The sequence below is a fragment of the Ammodytes marinus genome (genome assembly GCF_949987685.1).
Source record: "Ammodytes marinus genome assembly, chromosome: 15".
NCBI classification, from domain to species: Eukaryota; Metazoa; Chordata; class Actinopteri; order Uranoscopiformes; family Ammodytidae; genus Ammodytes; species Ammodytes marinus.
Genome location: NC_137219.1, coordinates 18454916 through 18479422, shown reverse-complemented (window position 1 = coordinate 18479422; position 24507 = coordinate 18454916). Strand labels below are relative to the sequence as shown.

The following is a 24507-nucleotide window of genomic DNA, read 5'->3' as shown; positions in this document are numbered from 1 at the left end:
GTTTGGCTCCTCGCCTCCTATTATGGCGTTTAGCGATGCCTTTTCAGAGATGACCCAATCCAATAGGACACTTGTATAAACCAATACTTCATTTCAGAAACACAGCATTTTATTTTAAAATCCTTATTAAAAAAAATTGAGGATTTTTGGCCATCGCCGCGCGGCTACAGTTATTAACATTATAAATCTACGTTTTGCCAAAAAAATCCCTCCCATGTGTTTTTGTTATTTAATTTGTAAATATATATAAAGGTCGACCTTCAGCCTCACGCTCCCTATAGAGCTCTCAAACATTTGCCACAAAATATTTACAAGAAATGAATACAAAAGGGAAATAGCTGAAAAGTTTGCCAGTGTTTATTCATGGCCATAAATATTTTTTCGGTCCATAAAAGAAGCAAGAAATTAAAATTTCTATAATTATAAAGTGGTTCGTACGTGCTGATAATAACACGAAGGGACAAAGAAAATAAAAAAAGAAGAGGAAAACATCTCTACAACCAACACACAACATACTTTACAAAAGTTTTTCACAAGAAGAGCATTGACATTCTTAATAAAATCTATAAGGGAGAGGTTGGACCCAGTTCTCTTAACGAAAACATGTAAACACGGCGCACACATGAGCCCCGAATAAAAATGGTAGTATATATATGAGTCAAGCTGCAAAAACGAAAAGTCTTTTGTGTTTTTTGTGTTTTTTTTTCTCTTTTCTTTGCTTTGCTTTGTGGTGAAACTCCCTGCCTTCCAAGCCAGCCCCAAGTCTCTATAATTTTCTCTCTCTCACCAAGTCCACTGTTGCGTTTGCACCAAGTGATGTGCAGAGGGGAACTGTGGCGTGGCCGCGGCGCTGTACTGCGCGTTATACTGCATGTGGTGTTGGAGTGACTGGGCTGTGTACGCCGAGAAGGGGATCCCGGCCTGAAAAGTGGCCGCCAAGTCCTGAGCTTTAAGAGTGTGACAAGGCTTTCCATCCCTGACTAAGACGGGCACGGCCACCCGCCTGGGAGAAGGGAGATGGGTCACTTCCATACCTTTCTCGGCCCGCGCTCTCTTCATCTTATACCGGTGGTTCTGGAACCAGATCTTCACCTGCGTCGGGGTGAGGCGGATCAGGCTGGCCAGGTGCTCCCTCTCCGGGGCGGACAGGTAGCGCTGCTGCCTGAAGCGGCGCTCCAGCTCGTAGGTCTGCGCCTTGGAGAACAACACTCGCCGCTTCCGCTTCTTGCCGGAGTCGCTGCCGCCGCTGCTCGAGGTCTCCTTGTCGTTGTCCGGCGACTCGTCGTCCGCGGACGGCTCCGGGGACTTGGCCGAGTCCTGCGAGCTGGCGGAGAGGCCGTGCACTGCGGCAAGGAACGGGAGAAACACTGTCAAAATGTTATGTTGTAAAGTTCTCAGGGGGACATGTATCATACTGTTTATATAAGCTGCAGGCCATGCACATCATCAATCAAAAGTTTGGGATGCGTTTGGCGATTAATTGCGCTGATGCCATGCGTAATAAGAGGAACAAGCTGCCCATGCAGTGATTTAGCACTATATAGCCATAACAAACAGCATTACACACGTGAGATTTAAAAGATATGCATCACTTTGTTTTAAAACACATGAAAATGACTGAATAATAAAACAAGGGGACGTTGTTTGTCTGGCTCATTTAAATGAATTGGTTGGAAAGCACACAAGCATAATTCTTCAGCCCAAATCTGAACGAGCAGAACGAGCAGAGCGAGTCAGTGAAGCATTCAAAGGTGCATTGTCTGCCTGTAAATCCCCCACACACAGAATGCAACCCTTATATTTCACACCGTGGTTTATGCTCGGAATAAATTACACAGCCACCCGTGTTTATCCACGGCGCCTTTATCGATCAAATTCTAAAGATGCACAGACAGTGCGTGGAGCCCCTAAACACTGCATGCATTTGTTGAGCTGTAAACGCCTCAAGACGAGCGCAGCAGTGCACGGTGCATAAAGATGCACGCTGGTGCCTGCTCTGCTTGCCACCCAAGGGCATCGTTAGGGTTGGAAATAGGAAGGCATGCATGCCATCAACTGTGGCTTAATGTAACCGTATAAGCTTTCAGATATCACAGACACGATCAAGCAAGATCAACGAGGATTCAGGGGACTCTACTTACATGAATACTGAATACTGTCCGTAGTGGCGAGCCATCGTGTGTAAGGATTGTCACTACTGTCATAAAAGGGGTTCTTTAAAGGCAGATTTTGAACGTTTTCCAGTGGACTTTGCACCAAAACTCCAGTGGTTTTCGTCGTGGACGTGGTCTCCGAGCCCTCCGTGTCTTCCTCCGGTCCGGTGATAGATCCTTCTTCGTCATTCGTGTCAGGAAGGTCCAAAATGTCCTTTACAGAAAAGCCCGTCTTTGTGTTGGTCAACGACATATTCTGGTGGGGGGGCAAATATGCAGGGGAAAAAGTTGCCGCACCAGCTTTCTCGGAGAATCCGCTGTTTTTGAAACAAACACACACACACACACACAGGGAAAAAAGGAAGCAGAGGCGATGTTTCAGGAGAAAAAAATAAGCTGAGGAAGAGTCGCTCTACGCTGAAGTACAGTCAAAGCAGCCTCTGTGCAGGATAACCATTGCCTAGGCGAGGAGCAGCAGTAGGATTCAGTGTCTGTAAGTCCAGGAAGAATGCCAAAGTGGCTGAAGTGCTATATGTTGCTCATGGATACTGTGCTACTGCTGGGTGCTAGAGGGAAATAAGCCATTACCTTGTCCGATCAGTCCATATAAGGTTGGTCTGAACACATGAACCTGCAGTGAAAAAGCATTAAAACACGCGAAAGGTTGGCCACGTGTGGGCGGGTCTTAGGAGTCAAGTGGATGAAGACAGTGTTTGCAGATGTGAAATTGTGGGTTTTGGGGAGATCCGAGCCTCTACCATTGGTGCTTCAGAGCATGATGAGTGGTATAACGTGTCAATTAATTACAAAGACGGGGAGGGCCTTTTTTACACCCCATTTACATACAAAGAACCTCCAAGTAGCTTTATACTCACAATACTTAAAAAGCCCGTTTTAACAAATTGCTCCCACTGAAGCTTTTGCCTTTTTCCTTCCATCATTTTATGATTCTTTTTTCTTTTTTTAAGCAAAAGCAAAGTTTGGGGGTTCGGTGTACGGAATTGGTATTTATTTTATTTTTATCTATTTTTTTGTGAGATGGGAACCACGGGGGTAGAGCTGCTTTTGTTCAAATATTAGGGGATAATTTATGTAAACCTTTTGTGTCAATATTTTTGCCAGGGCTTAAGGACAAGAGGCTGTGTTGAAACTGAAGCAGGACTCTGTTTGTTCGAAAACGCTAAGCAAGTATTTAAGACAGACAGTAGGCCTATCCAAATGTGATAGTGATAATGAGGACTATAAAACCTACAATGCAAATACCAATAATAATCAAATAAAAAATGGATACTGCTTATAATAATAACAATAATAATAATAATAATAATAATAATAATAATAATAATAATAATAATAATAATAATAATAACAAATTAATAATAATATGAATAATTAAATTAATAATAACAATATTCGTGTCTGTAGCAGCAGACCTCCGCAGGCTTGTAATAAAAATATAGGCCTATAAGTAAAGTGACACTTTTCTTATTTATGTTTTCATATCGCTGCATACTTTATCATCCAATTATAGTATTAATTTATTTTATTTTTCTGGCATTTCCCCCCTCAATAAATCTCTTCAGTTCCAACATGACAGCGCATCCTAATATTTGTTTTCTGCTCGTGTAGAGCCCCCCTTTAAAGTGCTCCATCTTGCCTTTTTTTTCCTTGTGGAAACCCGAGTATCATTGTTGCTTACTTTATTTTCCTCCCCTTCAAGACTTTCCCTTTCGTTTCTCCCTCTGCCTCCTATCCAGTATGTGATGTGGGTGACAATGTTTCACGATTTTTTTTTAGCAAGTCCTCTGCGCATCCTGGGTGGTCGGACCCGGGCAAACACAAATACAAACCGATTGCTAAGCTGCAGACAATGGGGGAAATGTAGACAAATGTCCGGCTCCTGTTGGAAGCTTTTGTCCGGCCGCAGTTTTTGCATTTATTTCAGGGGCGAAATAATGGATGATTGACGCCCCGTGCACAATGCTTTCTAACTGTTTGGAATAAATCTGAGGTTGTTCCTAGTTGTCATGGCATTCAACTGCTTTCAATGGACTATCTCTTCATTCAATTCCTGGACCCTTCCACAATATTAAGGAAAGTCCTTCATCTCAGCGCACGCAAACGCGCACGCACATAGACACACACAGGCAGTCAGGCTCCTTTGCGAAAGAAAGCAGGAACTATTGTGTATTTTAGTCTCTCGTATATAGTTCCACAGATTGTTGAATTAAAATTGAATTAAATTGATTGATCCAAAAGTTTTTTAAATACTGTTATTTTTATGATACTATTTTATATATTTTCCAATGACTAATAGTAGTTATCATACCAATAGAATGTGGTATTAAACATAACTTCGAATACATTATATTATTTAAATGTATCATTGGGACACTGTATACTGTTCCTGGGCCATATAGAAAGTGCACCTGACATCCAGGCCATGGAGGTAAATATTTTACCAGACTGGTCGAATTAATCACAAGTCTCAACATCCCACAAAGGCTCCATTGAGCTGAACGGGGCTATGTGGACAAACTGGAGCTGCGCCTGAGCCCTCTATAAGGGAGAGAGAGAGGTTACTGACCTGATCCACCAAGTAATGCTGCACTGCTAAATCCGACATGTGAAGGGACATCCAGCCCGCAACAGCAGACACCCAGAGAGCTTTACGCACCATGGAGGAATGGCCCGGGATGTAGTCTCTATGCGCATCTCATCAAGAAAACTCACATTGGCCCAATTCGGGACATTATTTCACTGAGACTTTATTTAGTGCCTCAAAAAGTGTGTGGAGCGAGACCAGGGTGTGTGTTAGAGCACGAGGGGCCTATCACCCATGCCATTCTGGTTTGCTTTTTTTTTCTTTTCTTGGCTGTGTGGTGGCACAGTGACAAAGGGGAAGTCACAGTTTAGGTTGTTTTGGTGACGGTGCACGGGAGCGCACTGGGTTGCAGACTTATGTGGCCAGTTGCTGGGGATGTAGGCTACTATTTGATCAATTGAGCCGAGGGTTTCGGCAAGAAGAGGTAAATGTGCACACAGGCTAAGTGGACGTACTCCACTTTGGAGAGCCTATCGCGCTGTGTTTACCTGTTTACTTTCACAGGTAGTTCAAACAGGCCGCTTGCCTTTTCCGCACTGACAGGGGGCCAGTGTGCAGACGAGTTAACACGAACAACACCGGAAAATTTTCAAAATCTGATTTAGGTTACAGGCAGCAATTATGTGCAATTATAAGAAATTGATTTAGTTATGTTTTTGTTTTGTCTTTACAGCATGATATTAAAATTATTATTCATTTTATACTAATATTATAATCAATGTAAGTATCCCCATTGTTTTTGTTATAATCAGCTCTTTATTTTGTTGTTGTTTTTAATTTATGTAATTAATCAATCTTAAAAAATAACTATGCCGTTTTAAACAAACTTTTAATCAAGTTTAACCAATGTTGCTCTTATGTTTGGACGGCCGGCACTGCTTTTCCCTTGTCCACGCGTAAATATTCCTCGGCCCTCCAGTAATATGTCTGTGTGTCCGTTGATGTGTTCGTGTGTGTTCGTTTGTGTGTGCATGCGTGCGTATGGGTGTGTATCAGGGGTGTTAAACCAGATAGAAGATGTAGTAAAGAAGGGCCTCTGAGCTGCAGATGCATCAGGATTTAAAGGACAATGCGGGGCGCGGGGCTGGTGCTTCCCATCACCCGCTCATTCGAGTTCAGCTGACACTAAATCTCCCAATCTGACACTAAAACGATGCATTGTAATAGTATTTTCTCACCGGGTATTTCATTTGACTTTTGTGCGTAAAACGGCACAGTGCATAGCCCTGCACAAGGCTAACCTTTTTTATGTGATCATTGCTGCTATATAATTATGCTATCACCAGTTTTGCCAGTGCTCCCATTTTAATAGTATAAGCAACAGAGCTGACTGGCTCATTATTAAACCTCGTTACATTTTTTTTTCTGATCCCAGCTTTGCAATCAAACGTACAGCAGAATGGACTCATCCAAAAACAATTAATTTTTCGGATGAACCCCAAAAAACGGGCCCCGTCTGATTAATTATAATTCCCTCCTAGAAATTCATGCCCACGATTGTTCTCAAATAAGTGAAGAAAGAGCTTTTTATATTCTTGATTAAATAAATCTTTCGATTGAATGCACAAATAAGAATGCCGCAGGAGAATCCATAATAGCGTTGATCATTCCCTCCTTTAATCGCTGAATTTCAGCGTGTTTGGATGCCTCAGGCAGGGAGTTAGTCTTTGATAAAGGTAACCCCGCCCGCCTCGGGGTGCGCGTGTGATAAATGTACAGAGTGACAAGACCGATTTCCTCCCTCCATGATTAAAAGCCTATATATAATATGCAGGTAAAGCGGGTCCGGTTTATTTATTATGGGGGCTAAGCCATGGCCTGGGGAGACTTGGCTTCAGGGTAGAAATCATTTTGGAGCCCGTTTCGTTTTTTTTCTCTCTCTTTTTTTCATAGAAATCCAGCCACTTTTTCCTCCCGGGCAAAAAGTCTTTATTCGTCTCCTTTCCTCTAATGATTAAACATGTCACGGCGAGATTATAGCAGTGCGCCCATGCCCCGAGGAGATGCCTTCATTTGTTAAACCACCAGTTTATTTGTAACGCTGAATTTCATGCCACGCTGTGCCATTCGCCTTAATCTTTTTACTATGTAAGACGAATTGCTAAAAAGGGGTTTATTATTTTTTAATCACTTCCCATTTCCCCAGTATCGCACTGACATTGGCGGGGGAGGAGGCGGCGATGGCTTGAGTCGCTGACACTTCTTCAGATTTAAATCAAAATGGGGACAACTCATATTTCCAAACGTGTAGAACATTTTGGATACACGTATAAATAAATCACCATCTCCAGGAGAACCTGATCTGGCCCCGCTCTGGATGGCACAAGTACAGACAACTTGTGTCCTCCTTGTTAGGCAGCCTGTGTGTGAGTGTAGTAATAACATCACCAGCTGTTCACATCTGTAGAGCTCTAGCGGTCTCTACCGGCACATTTAAGAAACAACAGGGGGTGCCTATTGTGTGCACCCAATTAGACAACTTTTAATAGCTGTTGTAGTGTTACAAATATAGGTGGTGGAGTGAGACAAGTCTTATGATATAATAAATATGTAGCATTTAAGGTCATTCATCTTCAGGTTATCTTCACCCATGGACAACCTGCCTTAGGCTACACCTGTTCTTCAGTAAATTAGTTATGGATGCATGGGTCTCAATCAAAATGTGTGGGATTTTTTTTGTTGACCGTTGACAGATTTTCTTAAAACATCTCTCAGTTTAAACATAGTTTAGAATTCTGCTTTTAAATATGTACATATAATAGGCAGTCAAGGAAGTGAAAGGGCAGGCCACAGTACCACCACAATGTTTACCAAGCACAGACCTCACATGAGTGCGAAATGATCCCCAACTACTGTATAGGCTAAAACCACACAGGCCTAAACTCTGAATTATCATCATTTAAAAAAAGAGTTAAACAAAGAAAAAAACTGGGTTCATTGTACACTCAAGGACTAAGGTGCGCTCTGGCGCGCATTAAATAGCAGCAAAAGGAAATAAGCATTGTCTATCAGGCTGTAAAAGACAGAAAATACCGTATGTAAACTGACTGGAGCATCCAGTGCGCTTACCCAGAGACTGGAGGGGGTCTGAATGTGTTGCCAGCGTTAAGACAGCGCGCAGAGTTAATGAAATATCTCCAAATGGGAGTCAGGAGTGCGTGCAGAGATAAGCCTGATGTGGTTTATATACCCAGAAAGCAAGTGCTGCTCTTCTCATATTGTCCAAGAGCGTTTGCATAGCTGGCCAAGTGGCTCGGCTCTTGCTGACTCGCTAACATTGCACGGTGTTTGTTTTCCCCTTGCTATGACGTGAGACAAAATATTGGCCATATGTTCATCGGCAATAAATTGGTCTCCAGCGCAAACACAGCTCCCTGCGGACGGTGCTTTTTAAACCCACACCACTACTTTTCTCTCTTTGGGATGCTTTGGGCACACCAAACTATCTGCTGTATAACGTAGATGAATGATAATGTTACAACCGTCTGTTTAGGGGATAATTGTACGCCTATGGAAGAGCTGCCGGTTGATCTTTATACAGCGACCTACTATTCCTCACACAGGGCGCTCTAATAAATCGCTTGGTAACCAAGAAGCAGCGCCGGCCAAAGAGCAGATGTGGCATGTTATCCACGCCACGGTTGCGTTTACATTAGATACCCTGATACAATGATTGATAACCAAGGTCACAGTAATTCACGACGATTCGGGACCCGGGCATCTCCCTCGAGGCAGTCTACTAACACATGATGTTTGCTACATAGATCCACACACGTGTCGACACTGAAAACAGACGCAACTGCGTGAGCCGAGGCCACAGAGGAGGAGAGAAAATGTCATTAGTTACCCATAGTCCCAAAGGAAATAACAGCTATAAATACCAAAATCTCTACTCGGTGGTACTAAAGGCGCAAAAACAATCTAAATGAGTAAAAAAACAAACCAAATGAAAACTAATAATAATAATAATAACTATTATTATTATCATTATTCAGGATGCATATATGTTAACGAAAACATACACTTATCTACACAAATCTTTCTTAAAGCCACACAAAAAAAGCAAAATATATTGTATGTCCTTTTTAAGATGTTTTACTACCACCCAATACATTCTACATTTAGTGTAAATCTAGAGGGAATTTAATAAACAAAATAAAGAAATCATATGTTGATCAAAACCTAAATGCTTCATGCACATTTAAATCATGTGGTTGTTAGAAAAATATCTGGGTCATCTTAAATCAACTTTTTTACTGATAAAATCAGCATTTAATAATATAGATAGGTAATAGGCTAAGGCATCATTATCTATTGTGTAATACTGGTATTCAAAATAAGATTGTACAGTTGTTTACTGTAAACTAAATATAATGTGAAACGTACATGTGTTTACGGAAAACCGTGTTCAAATGTATTTCCATGACCTATCTTCGACACAACTTATTGGACAGAAAACGGACTGCAACACGACTCACTTTCACTTTTATCTTTAGAACAGTTTTCACTATGCCCTCTTGATTCTCCCTTGAAAGTCTATTTACACCTGTTGCACGTAGACTGGCAACATCTCTGCGTATAGAAATCATCCTCTCCGGTATCAAAGGTCGGTGCGTAAAGACGAGGACAGGTAATGCCAGTAATTGTGGAGGAAGGAAGCGATATGAGGCAAACACCAGTTGTGCTCTTATGACACCTCGGAGTGGTGGTGTTGGAGGTGTAGGAGGGTGTAGGCTATAACTTAAATCAAGACAATGATTTTATTGTGGGCAGTGTGGAATCCATGCATGGTAATAATGGTGTTGCCTGGTAGTGCAGGAGCGACCGTCAATCAATAGCGAATGCATTACGGATGCGTTTTGTGCCGGGGCCACTTTGCTGATGAAAGACAGAGATTATCCCTCCCTGCCATCACGGTGTTGAAGAGCATCGCTAAGACGCTAAGAATACAAATAAATAAATTGGCCTCATACCACGTCTGAAATCCCACACTCAGGCGCAGTAGTTAGTTAGAGTTGGAATGTATTCATGAGGTTTAGACGAATGAGAAAAAAAAAGAAAGAAGCTTTCCACTCAGCCGCTCTGTGAAAACCCTTGTGCTGTTTGAGATTTGCCACAAGTGCTCTGGGTGCTAAATACAAGACCTCCTGAAAAAGGATGAGTAAGATAGGCCTCGCCGGTCAAGCTATTATCAATCCCTGGCCTAAAGCCTGATGACTAAGATCCTTGAGATGTAGTTAACGGGCGGCGCAAGGACACTGATGGCACGGCATTCTGAAATCAATCAGTTCAAGTTTTAAACGTATCGACCACTCAAGGGGAACGAAAAGATGGAGAGCTTCTCGACACACAAATGCCACGGAGACTGGGTTTACTTTCATGGGAGATACACTTTTAAAAACAACTTTGATTAAACCTGTGTGAGCTCCCTTGTATGGCTGAGACTCACTCATACATGATGATAGCCGGTCCTATCAATTCATTGCTAAGCTCTTCAAGGATTATACATTTTTCTTCACAATATGCACGCACTTAAGAGAGGTTTTGCATTAGATCACCAAGCCCTCATAGTGTTAACAGCGCATGAATGGCAATTTGCTAGCCCTTCAAGAGATGTAAAAGCAAAGTAAAGGAGATGGGTTGTTTTTTTCCATCAAAAGTGTCCAATTGTACACACCAGTGGATATTACCATTTCTAAAATGACAGCGGTTCATTGTGAATTTTGAGGAGCTCTGGAGTGTATAGGGCGACTGGTCTTTAGATTTTCGCCCTGTTATGTTACCTACTGGAGAGGAAAAGAGAAGGGAGGGGACAAATAGCGTGAGAGTGGTGAGCTGTGTCAAAGTGTTACCTGAGTGATAAAAGTCCCTTCATAGAGCACTCATGAAATGTCTGGTATTTCCATCAAAATATCGGATTCATGTGTTGTATAGATGAGGGTGCTGTGGCCATTACTTGACATGAATAACTTTAGGCCTGAATGCCTCTTTCCCATCACTAAGCATCTGGTGCAAGGCCAGTGCTTGGCCTTGGAGAGCCATATAGCTGTTTGTAAACCCTGCGACTGAGGCTGAGAGCCAGCGATGCAGTACTTAGCTGACACATTCTCCAAGCATTTTAGCCTCCTGAGGCCTGCTGGCACAAAACGAATCCTAGTCAAGGTCAGACGCTTGAAAGGCCGTCAGCTTCAAGTGATAATGAAGAATCGATCCAATCAAAACAATTTCACTTAACTATATGTTGACAGAGTCAGGTACCATCAGAGAGGTCAGCTAATGTTATATATGTGAGAGCACAGGCATCAGTGAAAGAACTGCACTCATCCCACACATGTGAAAGCTGTAAATTATTGTCAACATATTGTGAATCGGGGAGTAGCAGATATATGTTTTGCTCAATAGCCCTATGTATGAAAGGATTACTGTATTGTTGTATGTCTGCGTCATAAGAAAGAAGGTCACCTGACAGGATCAGTTCCCACACAGTGGACAATAGCCATCGTCTGAGGTGAAAACAGAGGAGCCGTATCAAATCACAGTTATGGCCACTTCAACAATAAAGTGCTCTCCCCGATGGAGAGGTCTTTGAAACGGATGGAGAACCAAATCATCATGTGGTAATTAAAACCTGGAACTGAAGACAAGGCAATGCTGTGAAATGGAAAGGCTACAGCAGTCTGTCAAGGTAGCCAGCCAGTGTTAATCGCATGGCTTCCACAGTGAATTAAGAAAGAAAGAGAAAATATACAGAGAGCAATTAGTTAGGTCCATTTAAGTCTTTCAAGACCTCTTGAAATTTTTGAAACAATATATCCCAGCCTGGGTCAAGGACAGTTCAGCGCAACATGGGCGAGCTCGTCCTTGCCTTCACTCCAGCTGCACAGATCAACTTTGGAACCGAGATTCAAAAGCTTTGCAAGGATACTGACTGTTACCTTCAACAGTCGGCCCACAGTGGAGTAGGGAGGGAAGAATATATCTCTCATATTTGAATAGTACTGTGTGGACAAAACATGTTGATTTAGAAGAGGGATGTCTCAAGGCCATTCATTTCTTACAGACGTACTTTGCTGAAAAATATATACAGTATAATATCCCACCGGCAGACTATTCAGGAAAAAACTTACATTTTTACCTGGAGGGCAAAATGGTAGAGCCTTTATTATGTATTTGGTGTATTAGTCCTTGGTTCTTTAAACACTCTGCATAAAGGCATGTGCACATTCTTCCAAGAGATGCACAGAGGGAAACATGAGAGATGAACTTAATATCATGTGGGTATTCGGTGAATGCACACCTAAATCAGGTGGGGTCAGCAATTCTGGAGAACGCTTGGTGACAAAATCACTTCTCCTAAATCAGTGAATATCTATTAGCGATCCGCTACCTGTCTGTACTGTGTCAACTAAAAAAGAAATCTGGTGTTAATACACAGCCTGTAAACAGCTTTCTGCCCCTTTGTATGACGACCCCGCCGACGTTCAGGAGGTACTTTTTGTAGTGGAAAACGACCCATGCTGCTGCCAAAACTGAGTTGAGCTGAGTCGAGTTGAGTCGAGTAGAGCTACATGTGCTGTGGAAAAGCGCCATAATGCACCTTAATGCAATGAATCTTTAAAATGTATTTCGGTTAACAATGATGTGCTAAGATGTTTGACAACAGATTGAAAGATTGATTTACTGTAGATTCAGAAATCTGAGGACACAATGCTGGGTCCCCATTGAAAACATTTATTTGCAGAGAGAATTTATGTTTGGTTAATATTTGAAATGACTCCAACCTTTGGTTATGCAACACAACTGTCAGTATTGAGAATTTTATTTTGTATTAAACTGCAGACACTGCTGGTAATAACAACCAGAAAAAAGATGTAGTGGGCAAAAAAAAAGAAAAAAAAAATATTGTTTCAAAAGGCAAGGCAAGTTTATTTATAAAGCACATTTCGAAGCAACCTACCTGAGACACGGAAACAATTACTGCACTTAGTTGAGGACCAGTTCTTCTGAATCACCTAACGGTGGCCACATTTTTTTTAACAGTGAATATTGTTAACATTAAACATACAGTGGATTTTACAGTAATGACTCACCAATGTATGGGTCTTTTTTACAAAACACCCTGGCGGCATCCACTGGTTTCATGATGGGTGACGAAGTAAAATAATGGAAACCATTGGGAAATTGTATTTACCATCCAAATTCATAATAAAGGGAACTGATATTTTGCTCAACATCCTCAGTATTCATTCAACATCATAAGTTAAGTCTCTTGTACAAAACCTTCAACTCAACAAAATACTATTTAATACTTAACCCATTTATGAATGTCAGTTTCCTACAAAATGTTGCAATCAAAATAAATCAAATATCATCCATTTCTGGGAGCATTTTTGGATCAAGCCTATCATGGTGATAAAAGTGTCACTGTCACCTAAACAAACCACTGCCCATTCATTTTCTTTAGGTCAGTTTTGTCTGTGCTGCTTTAAAACACAACATGAACAAATGTCTTTTAACTGTACTTAGTGATAAGTTATTCCAATGATTTTTGCCTCATAAATGACAGAGGTTAAAAGATTTTAAATTTTAGAGCACACAAAATGTTTGAGGTTGGAATTTCATTGTTACTGTTGGTTACACTACGCTGAGCAGGAAAACGTTTTTTCCTCTTGCCTCAAATCTCACCAAAATCTGTAATTACATAAATAATAACCAGTCATTATACACTGAAGGCCAAGCGTTGCTGTGAGTACGTGATTGTAGAGCAGTGCACATGTGCATGCATGTTTATGGCGGCACAAGTTTGTGTACGTGTGTCTGTGTGTGTGTGTGTGTGTGTGTGTGTGTGTGTGTGTGTGTGTGTGTGTGTGTGTGTGTGTGTGTCTGTGTGTGTGTGTGTGTGTGTGTGTGTGTCTGTCTGTCTCTCTGTGTGTGAGTGAGAGTGAGTGAGTGTGTTTGTGTCTGCATGTGTGTGTTTGTGTCTGCATGTCTGTGTGTGCTAAGAAAGTCCCTATTGGAGTACGCTGAACTGAAGTGATAATTGAACGTGATGTAACTTTTTACTTGTGCATATATTGTGACATTTGTATTTCTTTTTGTCATACGTAAAAGTAGGAAATGTTTAATGAAACAGAATAGAATGTAAAATGCTCCTCTGACCAGAGGATGGGGGAGGACCATAGGGTCACAGGAAGTAATAGGGGGAAGGACCTTATATGGCCATACAGTAGCAAGGAGTAGAGGGAGGGGGCTACCGGGGTTCCCCCAAACAGCTGTGCCTTTTTCACTCCTCCTTCCCCCAAGTCTCATTGGTTTTCAGTTCACTATATAAGAGCCTGTTTTGAAGCAGGACAGGGCTTTTTGGGAGATGATAGGGCTTTTTGATGCTTTTTTGAGGCTTCTTTGGGCCGCTTTTTTTGTGTGTTACTCTCTGTTCCAGCAGACTCTATCTGTCCCTTTAACCATGGAGGCAGAAGAAAAACTTAGAAAAACTTTGTGAGTCCAAAATACTCCAAAGTACTTAGAGGCAAAGTCTTTTAAAAACACATCTGTGAACCTCTTGACACTAAGAATGATATGTACAGGCACGTAAGTGTTTGGATATTGTTTCAAGAGTTACAACAAATTTAGAAACGAGAACCAAGTCAAACTAACTCTATTAAATGAGTTATAGGCATACACCCTCTTTTCTTTTCCTTTCTGGTCCATTTTATGTATTATCTATACTCTCTTGTATTTTGTAAATAAAATCCCTTAAATGTTGAAAGCCTCAGTTGTGAATTAGTTTATAACTGGAACAGCAGGACCTTAGGTATAGTGTTTTTTCTTCAAAGAGATGGTTTGTCCCCGGGGAGGTAAGTTCAGTATGATTCTACACGACGGCACATTACTGATTTAAAACACACACAACTTCATACAACTAACTTCTCTGTAAAGAGAGAATATGTTGATACACCTAATCTTTAAACTAAAAGAATAGGTCATAAATACCTTCCCAGATTAAACTAGATGTTTATATTCTGAAAATAGTATATTTGTTCTATTTTATTAGGAGGGTGGGTTACAAAATACGTTTCTAATAACTTATACACAATATTGAAACCTTCCGTGAACACGGGAGAAGGATTTTCTGATAACAATATTAGAAAAGGTTTATAGTTTAGCGGAGGTCGACCTTATTATAAGCAGAGGTGACTCTGATAAAATAGGGATTTTTAAACACAGTGTTATATATTGGACATTGTACTTTATTTAGACGTAAAATTCAGGTTAGTCTAGGGTAAATGCCGCGTTTTTAAACAAGGAGGCCGGGGTTCGCGTCTCTTACAGGGGACTATGGTGAGCGGAGAGTTTTCTTTATAGAGGAATGATAGACAATTAAAGCATTGTGCCACAAGTTGGTTACCAGGAGTTTGAGAGGACATAACTCATAGACTTTTGATAATAGCTTTTCATTTAGATTAGACCTGTATAGTCGAAATCGTAATATGGCGCCCAACGTGGGGCTCGAGTAAGATAGTTTAGTTTCATATAACTGTGTATATATAAATATACAAGGGATAGAGAAATAACTTTCTTCCGAGCTTAAAATACAAGGACCTGAAACTCCCGTGAGGGATAGAGTCTTTTTCAACCGGCGAAAACAAGCCGAGGAAATAATTGAAGTCTGCCAGAAGGAATAAAAATACGACGTGTCTCCAATTTGCGTTTAATTTCCTTTAATAAAAATATAACGCACGAACCAGCACCATTGGAGATTACGTTTTTTGTTTCTTCTGCTTTACTTAAATCTAGTAACTAATACACTGGACAGGAGGCTATTTGGTCTTCCTCTAAAAACTCGGCCGGCTTTCTTATGTAAAGTAGGAATCGTCTGTTTAAAATGGGGAGATTGGAACTGTTTAGGTAAGATGTTATAGACTAGGTTCAGTAAAAAAGCGCTTTCTGATTGAGATAAAACTCAAAGTAGACAGAAAGGGATTTAGTAGATAGTTCAATTAGTTCTGCGTACTAAGTTTAGGTGTTACAAGTACTTGTGGTTATTAGTTTGTAATAATCGAAGCCAGGCGTTAGGATATTTTTAAATAGATAAGAATATAATAACTCCCTTTTCTCACTGGAATTGAGATAGGCAATATCCAGAACGCGGTGACGGTCCAGCTAATCTGATCAGTTAGTGCACGACCAAGAAATCCAAGAAAGGAATTAAAAGGCTTGTTACCACCATATATAGTAAAGGTGTTTCACTTTTACTCACCCGTCATTTGTTTTTTAGTGGCTAGATTGTAGTTTACTTTACAATTAAGGATGGATGCGGTTTAACTCTGTTGTATACAGGAACAGATAGAGAGAGCCTATACGGCTTCCACAAGAGGAGAGAGCAACCTCTTTAAGAATTTTTTCTTACACAAAACAATAGTAGATTTTAAAGTTTCTGACTATTTTAATGGTACACATAGATTTACATGTTAAACTATTAGGACCAATGCCCGATGAAAACCATTGTGGTATAGTAGCCTAATTTATTTTCTAAATAGGGTAATTCTTCTTTTTCTCCTTCTCCTCCATTTTAAGAGACATGCAGTTTGCACCTAGGGACTTCAAAATGGAGTATGCATCCAGGGAGTCATAAAAAGGGGGAGCAGAGGTGACAGCCATTTCACCAGGGTTTTCTAAATTGTCAGAAAAAAAGCAATTCTAGACTACAGTGAGAAAGCTTTGAGAGCTCAAAATCAACTTTCGACAAATATGGGGTAAAATAGTCTTATACGAGTAAGTTATTGAGTCCATCCGGTGATAAGTTGGGGAAACAGGTGCTCGCTGTGTTTTAACATTTAACAAACTCTTACATTCTGTAAACGGGACAGCCACGGCTCTCACTTTAAATAGTGCGCTCTACGTTACCACAGTAAAGTTCGCGTTTGTGCAAATGGGGTATTTCCTTTGCGCCTTCACATTAAAAAGCATGATTAATAGCAGACGTCAGTAGGCTTTTATTTTGAAGCAGATAAAAACAGGAATATAGTTTTTCACATGAAGCGCACTATAGGCATGTCTTCTGGTTTAGTGGATTTAAAAATGGTAAAAATAGACAAAGCTTTCCATTTACACTATTACTTGCTGCGCTCACACTAAAAACCTCTTGAACGTTAGTGGGAGTCTTTCAGACATTTATTTTCATTAAACCTTCGTAGAGAAAGGAAAATGGTTTTTCAGAGCAAAGAGAAGAGACACAACGAGTCAGCAGTATAGAAACAGTTTGAAATTAGCGCAGTAGAACTACTCGCAAAATATTCACAGACAATCTTTGTCATTTAGCCTACAAAGGTGAAGTAATCTATTTAATATAGGTTTAAGGTTTTATGGTTTGGGTTTTCAATGAGAGAAATAGATGTTCTAAAAATGATTGTTAAAGCAGTCAGACAGGATAGTCTATTGGTAACCGAGAAATAGGAATAGAAAGGCCTAAATATGGCTAGAAAACTTTTGATTTTACATCAAAAGTAAGAAAATGCACACACCTGAGTGACCATTGAAATGGCCTCGATAAGTTACTCTGGTGCACAAACTTTGTAGAACTTACTGGACACATATAACATGTGGTTCATTTTAAAAGAGAACTTTGTTCTCATTCCGAAATGCACATACAACACCAGAGTTAAAAGAGTCAACACTGTGTTTGGTTGATGAGTTAAAGATACAACTGAGAATACTCCTTTGAGAAATTAAATAAAGTGGAGACACCTTATCTCATTCTTCCTTGATTCAGTGTTGAACCCTTTTTAGCTCAATATACATTACACAATGCCGTGTGGAATATTGTCTGCCCCGGGGACCGATTTCTTATTTTTATTTTATTTAGATGTTTAATACATTTGTACATTTGTTCTGGTCTCGGAGTGTAAAGAGGAGAAGTAGACCGTGGGTATAAAAACTGTTACAGGTTCCCACAGACCGTGCCTGGGAATTCACACCTTAGAGGAAAAACAGGAAGACCATATTGGCATTAACGGTAGTGGCCCTATTTTATGGCATCTATCCTTCCTTCCTTCTACACACTGAGCTTACCTTTGAAGACACAGCTGGTGCGTGTGCTCTTTGAGTTTAAGACTTTAACTTTTTACAAGTTGCCTTTACTTTAGTATAGTCTAGAGTGTTCTTTCTTTTTATCTTCGTCTGTTTATATAATCACAGTCTTATCTATCGTAGAAAGTTTTTTTACTCAGCTATCTTTTTGTTTCTTAGAAAGGATGGGACTGGTTAACTTGTTTTCGCGGCTTTGGTTTGAGTTTAGAAAACGTATAGGCAGTTTGTCTCTGGTCCGACAGCCCATTGTGAGGTTGGCTGGAGCACCTGTTAATCTTTATTTTTGTCAGTCCAACCTTTCTCTTTTGTTTAATTCAAGATACGACAGGAAAAACCGTAGAGGGTTATTGTTTAGCACGGGTCAATTTTGAGATTTGTGTCTATTCTGGCTTCCACGGCATGTATTCTTTCATATTAATGTGAAAGAAGGGACCAAAAATAAGCGTTTTAAATGTTTATTTCTTACTATATGTTTTAATTTTATTTTTTATTTTTTCCTGGCGTCTGAGTTTTGCTCCAAGGTTTTGCCAAAAGTGAGCATTTTAACGTAACATACAGCAGCGCGACCGCTGTTTGACTCTTAATAACCATGGTACTGTTAGAAAGCTCTGTATCTCAAGTATAATCTTATCGAATCATAATATGGACATTTGCTTTTGATTAGCAACAAATAGTGAAAGTGTGAGGAGTGATTTGGTACAGTGAGCGCAACCTGTTTGACTGGTGCGCGTATTGATTTGATTCGCCAGAAGGCATCACGTGACCTGCTTTGGTTGCCGCGGGTAGTTTCAAAATCACAAAATAAAATGGTAAAAAACGCCGAAAATATTCCAAACTAACACAAAATAAAGACTGATTTATGTGGATACGGACATTAGATGATTGCCTTTTGAAGGGGAGAAGTGTTAAAGACATGTAAATTATTCTGATCGATCACGGCGGAGAGATACAGTCTAATAGAGCATGAGAGGGGGAGAGAGAGGGGAGAGTGCTGCGGCTACAGCCACAGTGGCTCATAAGGAATGTATCATGTTTTAATTAGCGTGTGGATGAAAATGTTTGTTATGCCATAGCATAGTTTATATGTTAAGCAGCGGTGTTGAGGGGTATGGTCCTAATTCACTAAATTATTGTAGATAAAATCGGTGATTACCAGTAGAATTCACGTTTTTATTTTTATTTTTTATTTTTTTTCACGACAGTTTTCTCTGATCAAGTTTTCTCAATACTCCGAGTCTGAATAAAATGTCTCGGCTTCCAAACCACTGGCATCTACTAGACTTCCCAGTGTCATTCATTGCCCTATTTTAAGAGGTTTTACACAAGCATTTGTTTATATATTGTTAGTTTGATTTATGAGACATTTTTCTCCTAAAAACATGCCAACGGTGCATTTCTAAAACGTAAGCTTTTACATAGTATTTTTTGATTTATTAAATACAAGGAAATTGTGTCCGAAATCTATGGTGTAAAATCTTTAAAGACTAATATGTGGTAAACATAAATTAAAGTTCTAAACTCTGGCTTCATCCAACATCTGGATTTTTTGGTTTAAAAGACAGGGGAAAATCCCTATTCACTTGGGGTGATTCGCCTTAATTAAAGATGTGTGCCTTTGGGAGAATAAGTTATTATGTTTGTTTTACCTTAGTGGCTAAAAACATGAGTATGGAGTATCAGCTTTTAGTTTTTATTTCATTGCATGTCTGGAAAAGATACCCAAAAACCTGAAATCTACTGCAAATCTCAGCTTTTGAAATACAATCTGAGGGCTTGTTTGTCTAAGTGCTTTTTACCTAGATGTTTTTATTTTTTGAATTAGATGAAGAAATAAATGATAAAAGGGTTATACCAGAGATATTAGTTTCACTGTTACTTTTATTTTCATCTTCATTTTATTTACTACTGAAATTGTGAGTGATTTGCTAATTTCTATTGTTCTCTATTATAGAAGATTTTAGTTTTGCTACTTGATATTATGTGAGTACCCTATGAATATAGCATACGAGCATAACACCAGTTTCTATCTTTATTTTTATCATTATTTTTTGATGGATTACTTAAGTTTGATTTGCTACTTTCCTTTTAGTTTTCAATGTATTCCAATACGAATCAACAGGATCCTTTCTAAAAGCCCTAAATACAACTTTATCAGCAGCCTTAGTTGGTGAATTGCATTTTCCTCTTACATTGAGTAGCCTATTATATCACAACCATAGACTCTTAGTCTGCAGAAGAAGTTGGGAGACTTCTGGGCCTACTAGACCTCTGACACATAGGCGTGACCTGATAGCTACGTCGCAGGCTGTGACACCTCCAAACCTGACCATCTCCTGTTCCATCTGGGTGAACTACACCATATCTCCTGGAGGGGAAGAATCCGTCGCTTGCTGAGTGCTGTGTTCCATGGTACTCCTAACAGTCGGTTGGGACCATCAACTCTATCCTGCTGTGGCGTCATTCTTGTCATGCAGTGGGCCTTTCTGCATCTGCCTGTCTTCCTGCGCTCTCAAACTGGGCGCAACAAGTCTTCTATGATGTGGGCCAGGGGCAGGTGTACTATTCTAAGATCAGAAGTTCTGGGGACTGTTGGGAAGATGTCCTTTATGATAAGCTTGGAGAAGATATCAAAGTGTGTAAACCTGGAGACAAGGGTTGCCATCTTGCATATTGAGCAGACACTCAAAAACTGACTAATCTACATACTCTGTGATTGAAGAAAGGGCTCAAAAGGCCTAAAAGACTCTTTTTAAAGTTACGATCGTCGTGGGACTGTGTTTTTTAAATTTTTTGGACATTACAAACTTATGAACTTTTGATTCTACTGTCTGATGAACTCTTTACTCTGAATGGTGTCAGGATGTCATGGTTTTCTTACAGGTATACTCTAATGTGTTCTGCTAAATGTTTCTTCATCTGTACGGTTGGGTCATGGTTGTATTAGCCTATATAACTGAGGAGAGTTTTTTAGTATTGTGTAGGCCTATATCCTTTGAGGTTGCTTATATTATCTTTAGTTTTTTTATTTGAATAGGTTTTTGGTAATCCGTCACTTACTTATTTTAATTTTTTGATCTGGTGTTGTGTTTATGCTCTCTGAATTGGGTTTTACCGTTATGAATATTATAATTACTATATTATTACGTTTATGCTTTTCTTTTTTGTAGATCCTTTTTCTGGATAGTGTTTTCTATTTTATGCTTGTGATTTAAGGCAATTTTCTATGGATCAGTTTAGAAAAAGAAAAAAGTTTTTTTTGTTATTTCTTTTTTGATTTGTATTATGAGGGTGTTTGATGTCCGGATGATGGTTGAATATTTACAAGTAATAAGTTTCATGAGAGGGTGAAGTGATAATTGAACGTGATGTAACTTTTTACTTGTGCATATATTGTGACATTTGTATTTCTTTTTGTCATACGTAAAAGTAGGAAATGTTTAATGAAACAGAATAGAATGTAAAATGCTCCTCTGACCAGAGGATGGGGGAGGACCATAGGGTCACAGGAAGTAATAGGGGGAAGGACCTTATATGGCCATACAGTAGCAAGGAGTAGAGGGAGGGGGCTACCGGGGTTCCCCCAAACAGCTGTGCCTTTTTCACTCCTCCTTCCCCCAAGTCTCATTGGTTTTCAGTTCACTATATAAGAGCCTGTTTTGAAGCAGGACAGGGCTTTTTGGGAGATGATAGGGCTTTTTGATGCTTTTTTGAGGCTTCTTTGGGCCGCTTTTTTTGTGTGTTACTCTCTGTTCCAGCAGACTCTATCTGTCCCTTTAACCATGGAGGCAGAAGAAAAACTTAGAAAAACTTTGTGAGTCCAAAATACTCCAAAGTACTTAGAGGCAAAGTCTTTTAAAAACACATCTGTGAACCTCTTGACACTAAGAATGATATGTACAGGCACGTAAGTGTTTGGATATTGTTTCAAGAGTTACAACAAATTTAGAAACGAGAACCAAGTCAAACTAACTCTATTAAATGAGTTATAGGCATACACCCTCTTTTCTTTTCCTTTCTGGTCCATTTTATGTATTATCTATACTCTCTTGTATTTTGTAAATAAAATCCCTTAAATGTTGAAAGCCTCAGTTGTGAATTAGTTTATAACTGGAACAGCAGGACCTTAGGTATAGTGTTTTTTCTTCAAAGAGATGGTTTGTCCCCGGGGAGGTAAGTTCAGTATGATTCTACACGACGGCACATTACTGATTTAAAACACACACAACTTCATACAACTAACTTCTCTGTAAAGAGAGAATATGTTGATACACCTAATCTTTAAACTAAAAGAATAGGTCATAAATACCTTCCCAGATTAAACTAGATGTTTATATTCTGAAAATAGTATATTTGTTCTATTTTATTAGGAGGGTGGGTTACAAAATACGTTTCTAATAACTTATACACAATATTGAAACCTTCCGTGAACACGGGAGAAGGATTTTCTGATAACAATATTAGAAAAGGTTTATAGTTTAGCGGAGGTCGACCTTATTATAAGCAGAGGTGACTCTGATAAAATAGGGATTTTTAAACACAGTGTTATATATTGGACATTGTACTTTATTTAGACGTAAAATTCAGGTTAGTCTAGGGTAAATGCCGCGTTTTTAAACAAGGAGGCCGGGGTTCGCGTCTCTTACAGGGGACTATGGTGAGCGGAGAGTTTTCTTTATAGAGGAATGATAGACAATTAAAGCATTGTGCCACAAGTTGGTTACCAGGAGTTTGAGAGGACATAACTCATAGACTTTTGATAATAGCTTTTCATTTAGATTAGACCTGTATAGTCGAAATCGTAATAGAACATCCCATCAGGATATGTAACCCAAACGACACAATGGAGAGAAACAGAAGTGCTTAGGGGCATGAAACACTTACCTTGAACCAGGCTGCTCCTTGCACACACAAGGATTACCCATCTGCACATTTTTGAAGCCTTTTGATGAACAATGTGTCCAAAATGAAAGACGAAAAAGGGGAAAACACAATTTAGTAATTTCAATGGCGGTCTGCAGATGGGTTGCCAACATTTTTGGATAATTAACGTGTAGATATTTCCTTTGTACCAGGCCCACGATGGCAATTAACATGTTTTTTTTTGAGAGGTGAAAACTTTTTTTGAGGCAGTGAAGATGGATGGAAAATGCATTAGAGGAGGTCACGAAATTGGGCTTCCATTCTTTTCGCTAAAAGGTGATAGCAATTGAGGAATTAAACCCCAAGGGCAAATAAATGATAAAGAACTCATCTTTAATTGGCAATCTTTTTGGCTCATATGAATACCACTCCAAATTTCCTATCCACATTTCCATTGACAGCATGGCAAGTCTCTCTTGAACCAGAATTATGAAAGGCAAAGGGAGCCACAATGTCGACCAAAAAGGACAACTCCATCTCTCAGCAAGCCAAAGGTTTGCAAATTGCCCACTCTCTGTTCACCATGATACTATGCAATTCAATGAGAATAGTTACTGCCTGAAAAGTACTTTAAAAGCTACAAAATCTGCTTTTAGGGAAACCTTCAATCTGGAAACCGAATTTTTTTCCAAACGCCTATTTGAATAAAACAGTAATAAGTGTATTTTGACTCACAACTCAGTCTTAAGTCAACAAGTTCCCCGAATCCACAATACACTATCAATCTCAAAATAACATGTCAGAGTTTTAAGTGAATGGCCACGGGTTCCCTTACAGAAATATACCCCTTGACTCAATAAGCACTAACAATTTGTTTATAAAGCAATAGTGGTGATGTTTGTGTGTAAGCCTTGGCCAAGGCCTTCACCCATTACATCTCTCTCTGTCGCCCCCTAATGGCAGTGGTTTGCGTTAATTCTGAGCTCTGGAGCCCAGCTGAGGAAAAGTGTGCACCAACACATCCTCCCTCTTTCAGGTAATTATATCTTTTATCTAGGAGACACATACAGCTAATTTAACATTGGACATCCCGCCGTCCTAATGGCCCATTATTCAAATAAATGGGGGAAACACTGTGGGGTTGGTGACCCCCTCCGTACAGCAGGGCCCTCCATCCAGGCACACCTGCTGAGACAAGGTAACGTTTATCACTGACACCTTCGCAGGACAGAAACAAAATGGCAGGCGGGGTCAGTGGTGAGGAGCACACCGGGCCCTGTCATATTGCAAACATATCCATTTGGTCCGGCGCTACTCTTGTGGTTGCCAGGCTACTGCCTAATATACAGTGACTGAGTGTGCGTCAGGCAAAACAGAAGTAAGATGTTGACTTTGAGATAAGTACCTCTTCAAATTAAACAGCGCCATCGCATTGCATTCAAAATAACATTTCCAAAGGTCAACTTTAAATGGTCCCCATTTGGCAAAAAAAATTGCAGTGTTCTTCAACTCACTAAATCGTCACATTTGCATACCAGTTATGTTAGTTAGTGGCATTTAATTATTTATGTTTTAATTGCATTGAATGAAGGGGATAATATCACTGTACGGTAGTTTGGTAGTGTGTGTGTGTGTGTGTGTGTGCCCCTGTTATCCGAACACTCGGATGTCTCCTTATTAAAGTACACAAAAAGATAATTATGTCCGGCTCTGTCTAAACATTGCCATGGTGCTGCACTAGAGAATCATCGCTGAATTGGACACAGGAGAGGGTTAGACCTCTCGTGATTAATGTCCTTGGTC

The 24507-nt window shown here is 39.9% G+C and overlaps 1 protein-coding gene across 3 annotated transcripts; it reads right to left on the bottom strand.

Annotated features, from left to right (window-relative positions):
• Window positions 1-783: 783 nt before the first annotated feature.
• nkx2.2a (NK2 homeobox 2a) lies at window positions 784-22766 on the bottom strand (the record flags this gene model as incomplete). 3 transcript variants are annotated; one of them, XM_080042861.1, is made up of 3 exons in its annotated part: window positions 784-1367; window positions 2142-2470; window positions 22726-22766. In XM_080042861.1, 3 exons carry the CDS (start codon window positions 22764-22766, stop codon window positions 784-786), a joined length of 954 nt encoding a protein of 317 aa, XP_079898987.1. The 3 variants fall into 3 exon arrangements, with proteins under 3 accessions (XP_079898987.1, XP_079898988.1, XP_079898989.1); XM_080042862.1 differs by lacking the exon at window positions 22726-22766 and adding an exon at window positions 4741-4779; XM_080042863.1 differs by lacking the exon at window positions 22726-22766 and having other exon boundaries at window positions 784-1343; window positions 2142-2406.
• Between the last annotated feature and the right edge of the window lie 1741 nt (window positions 22767-24507).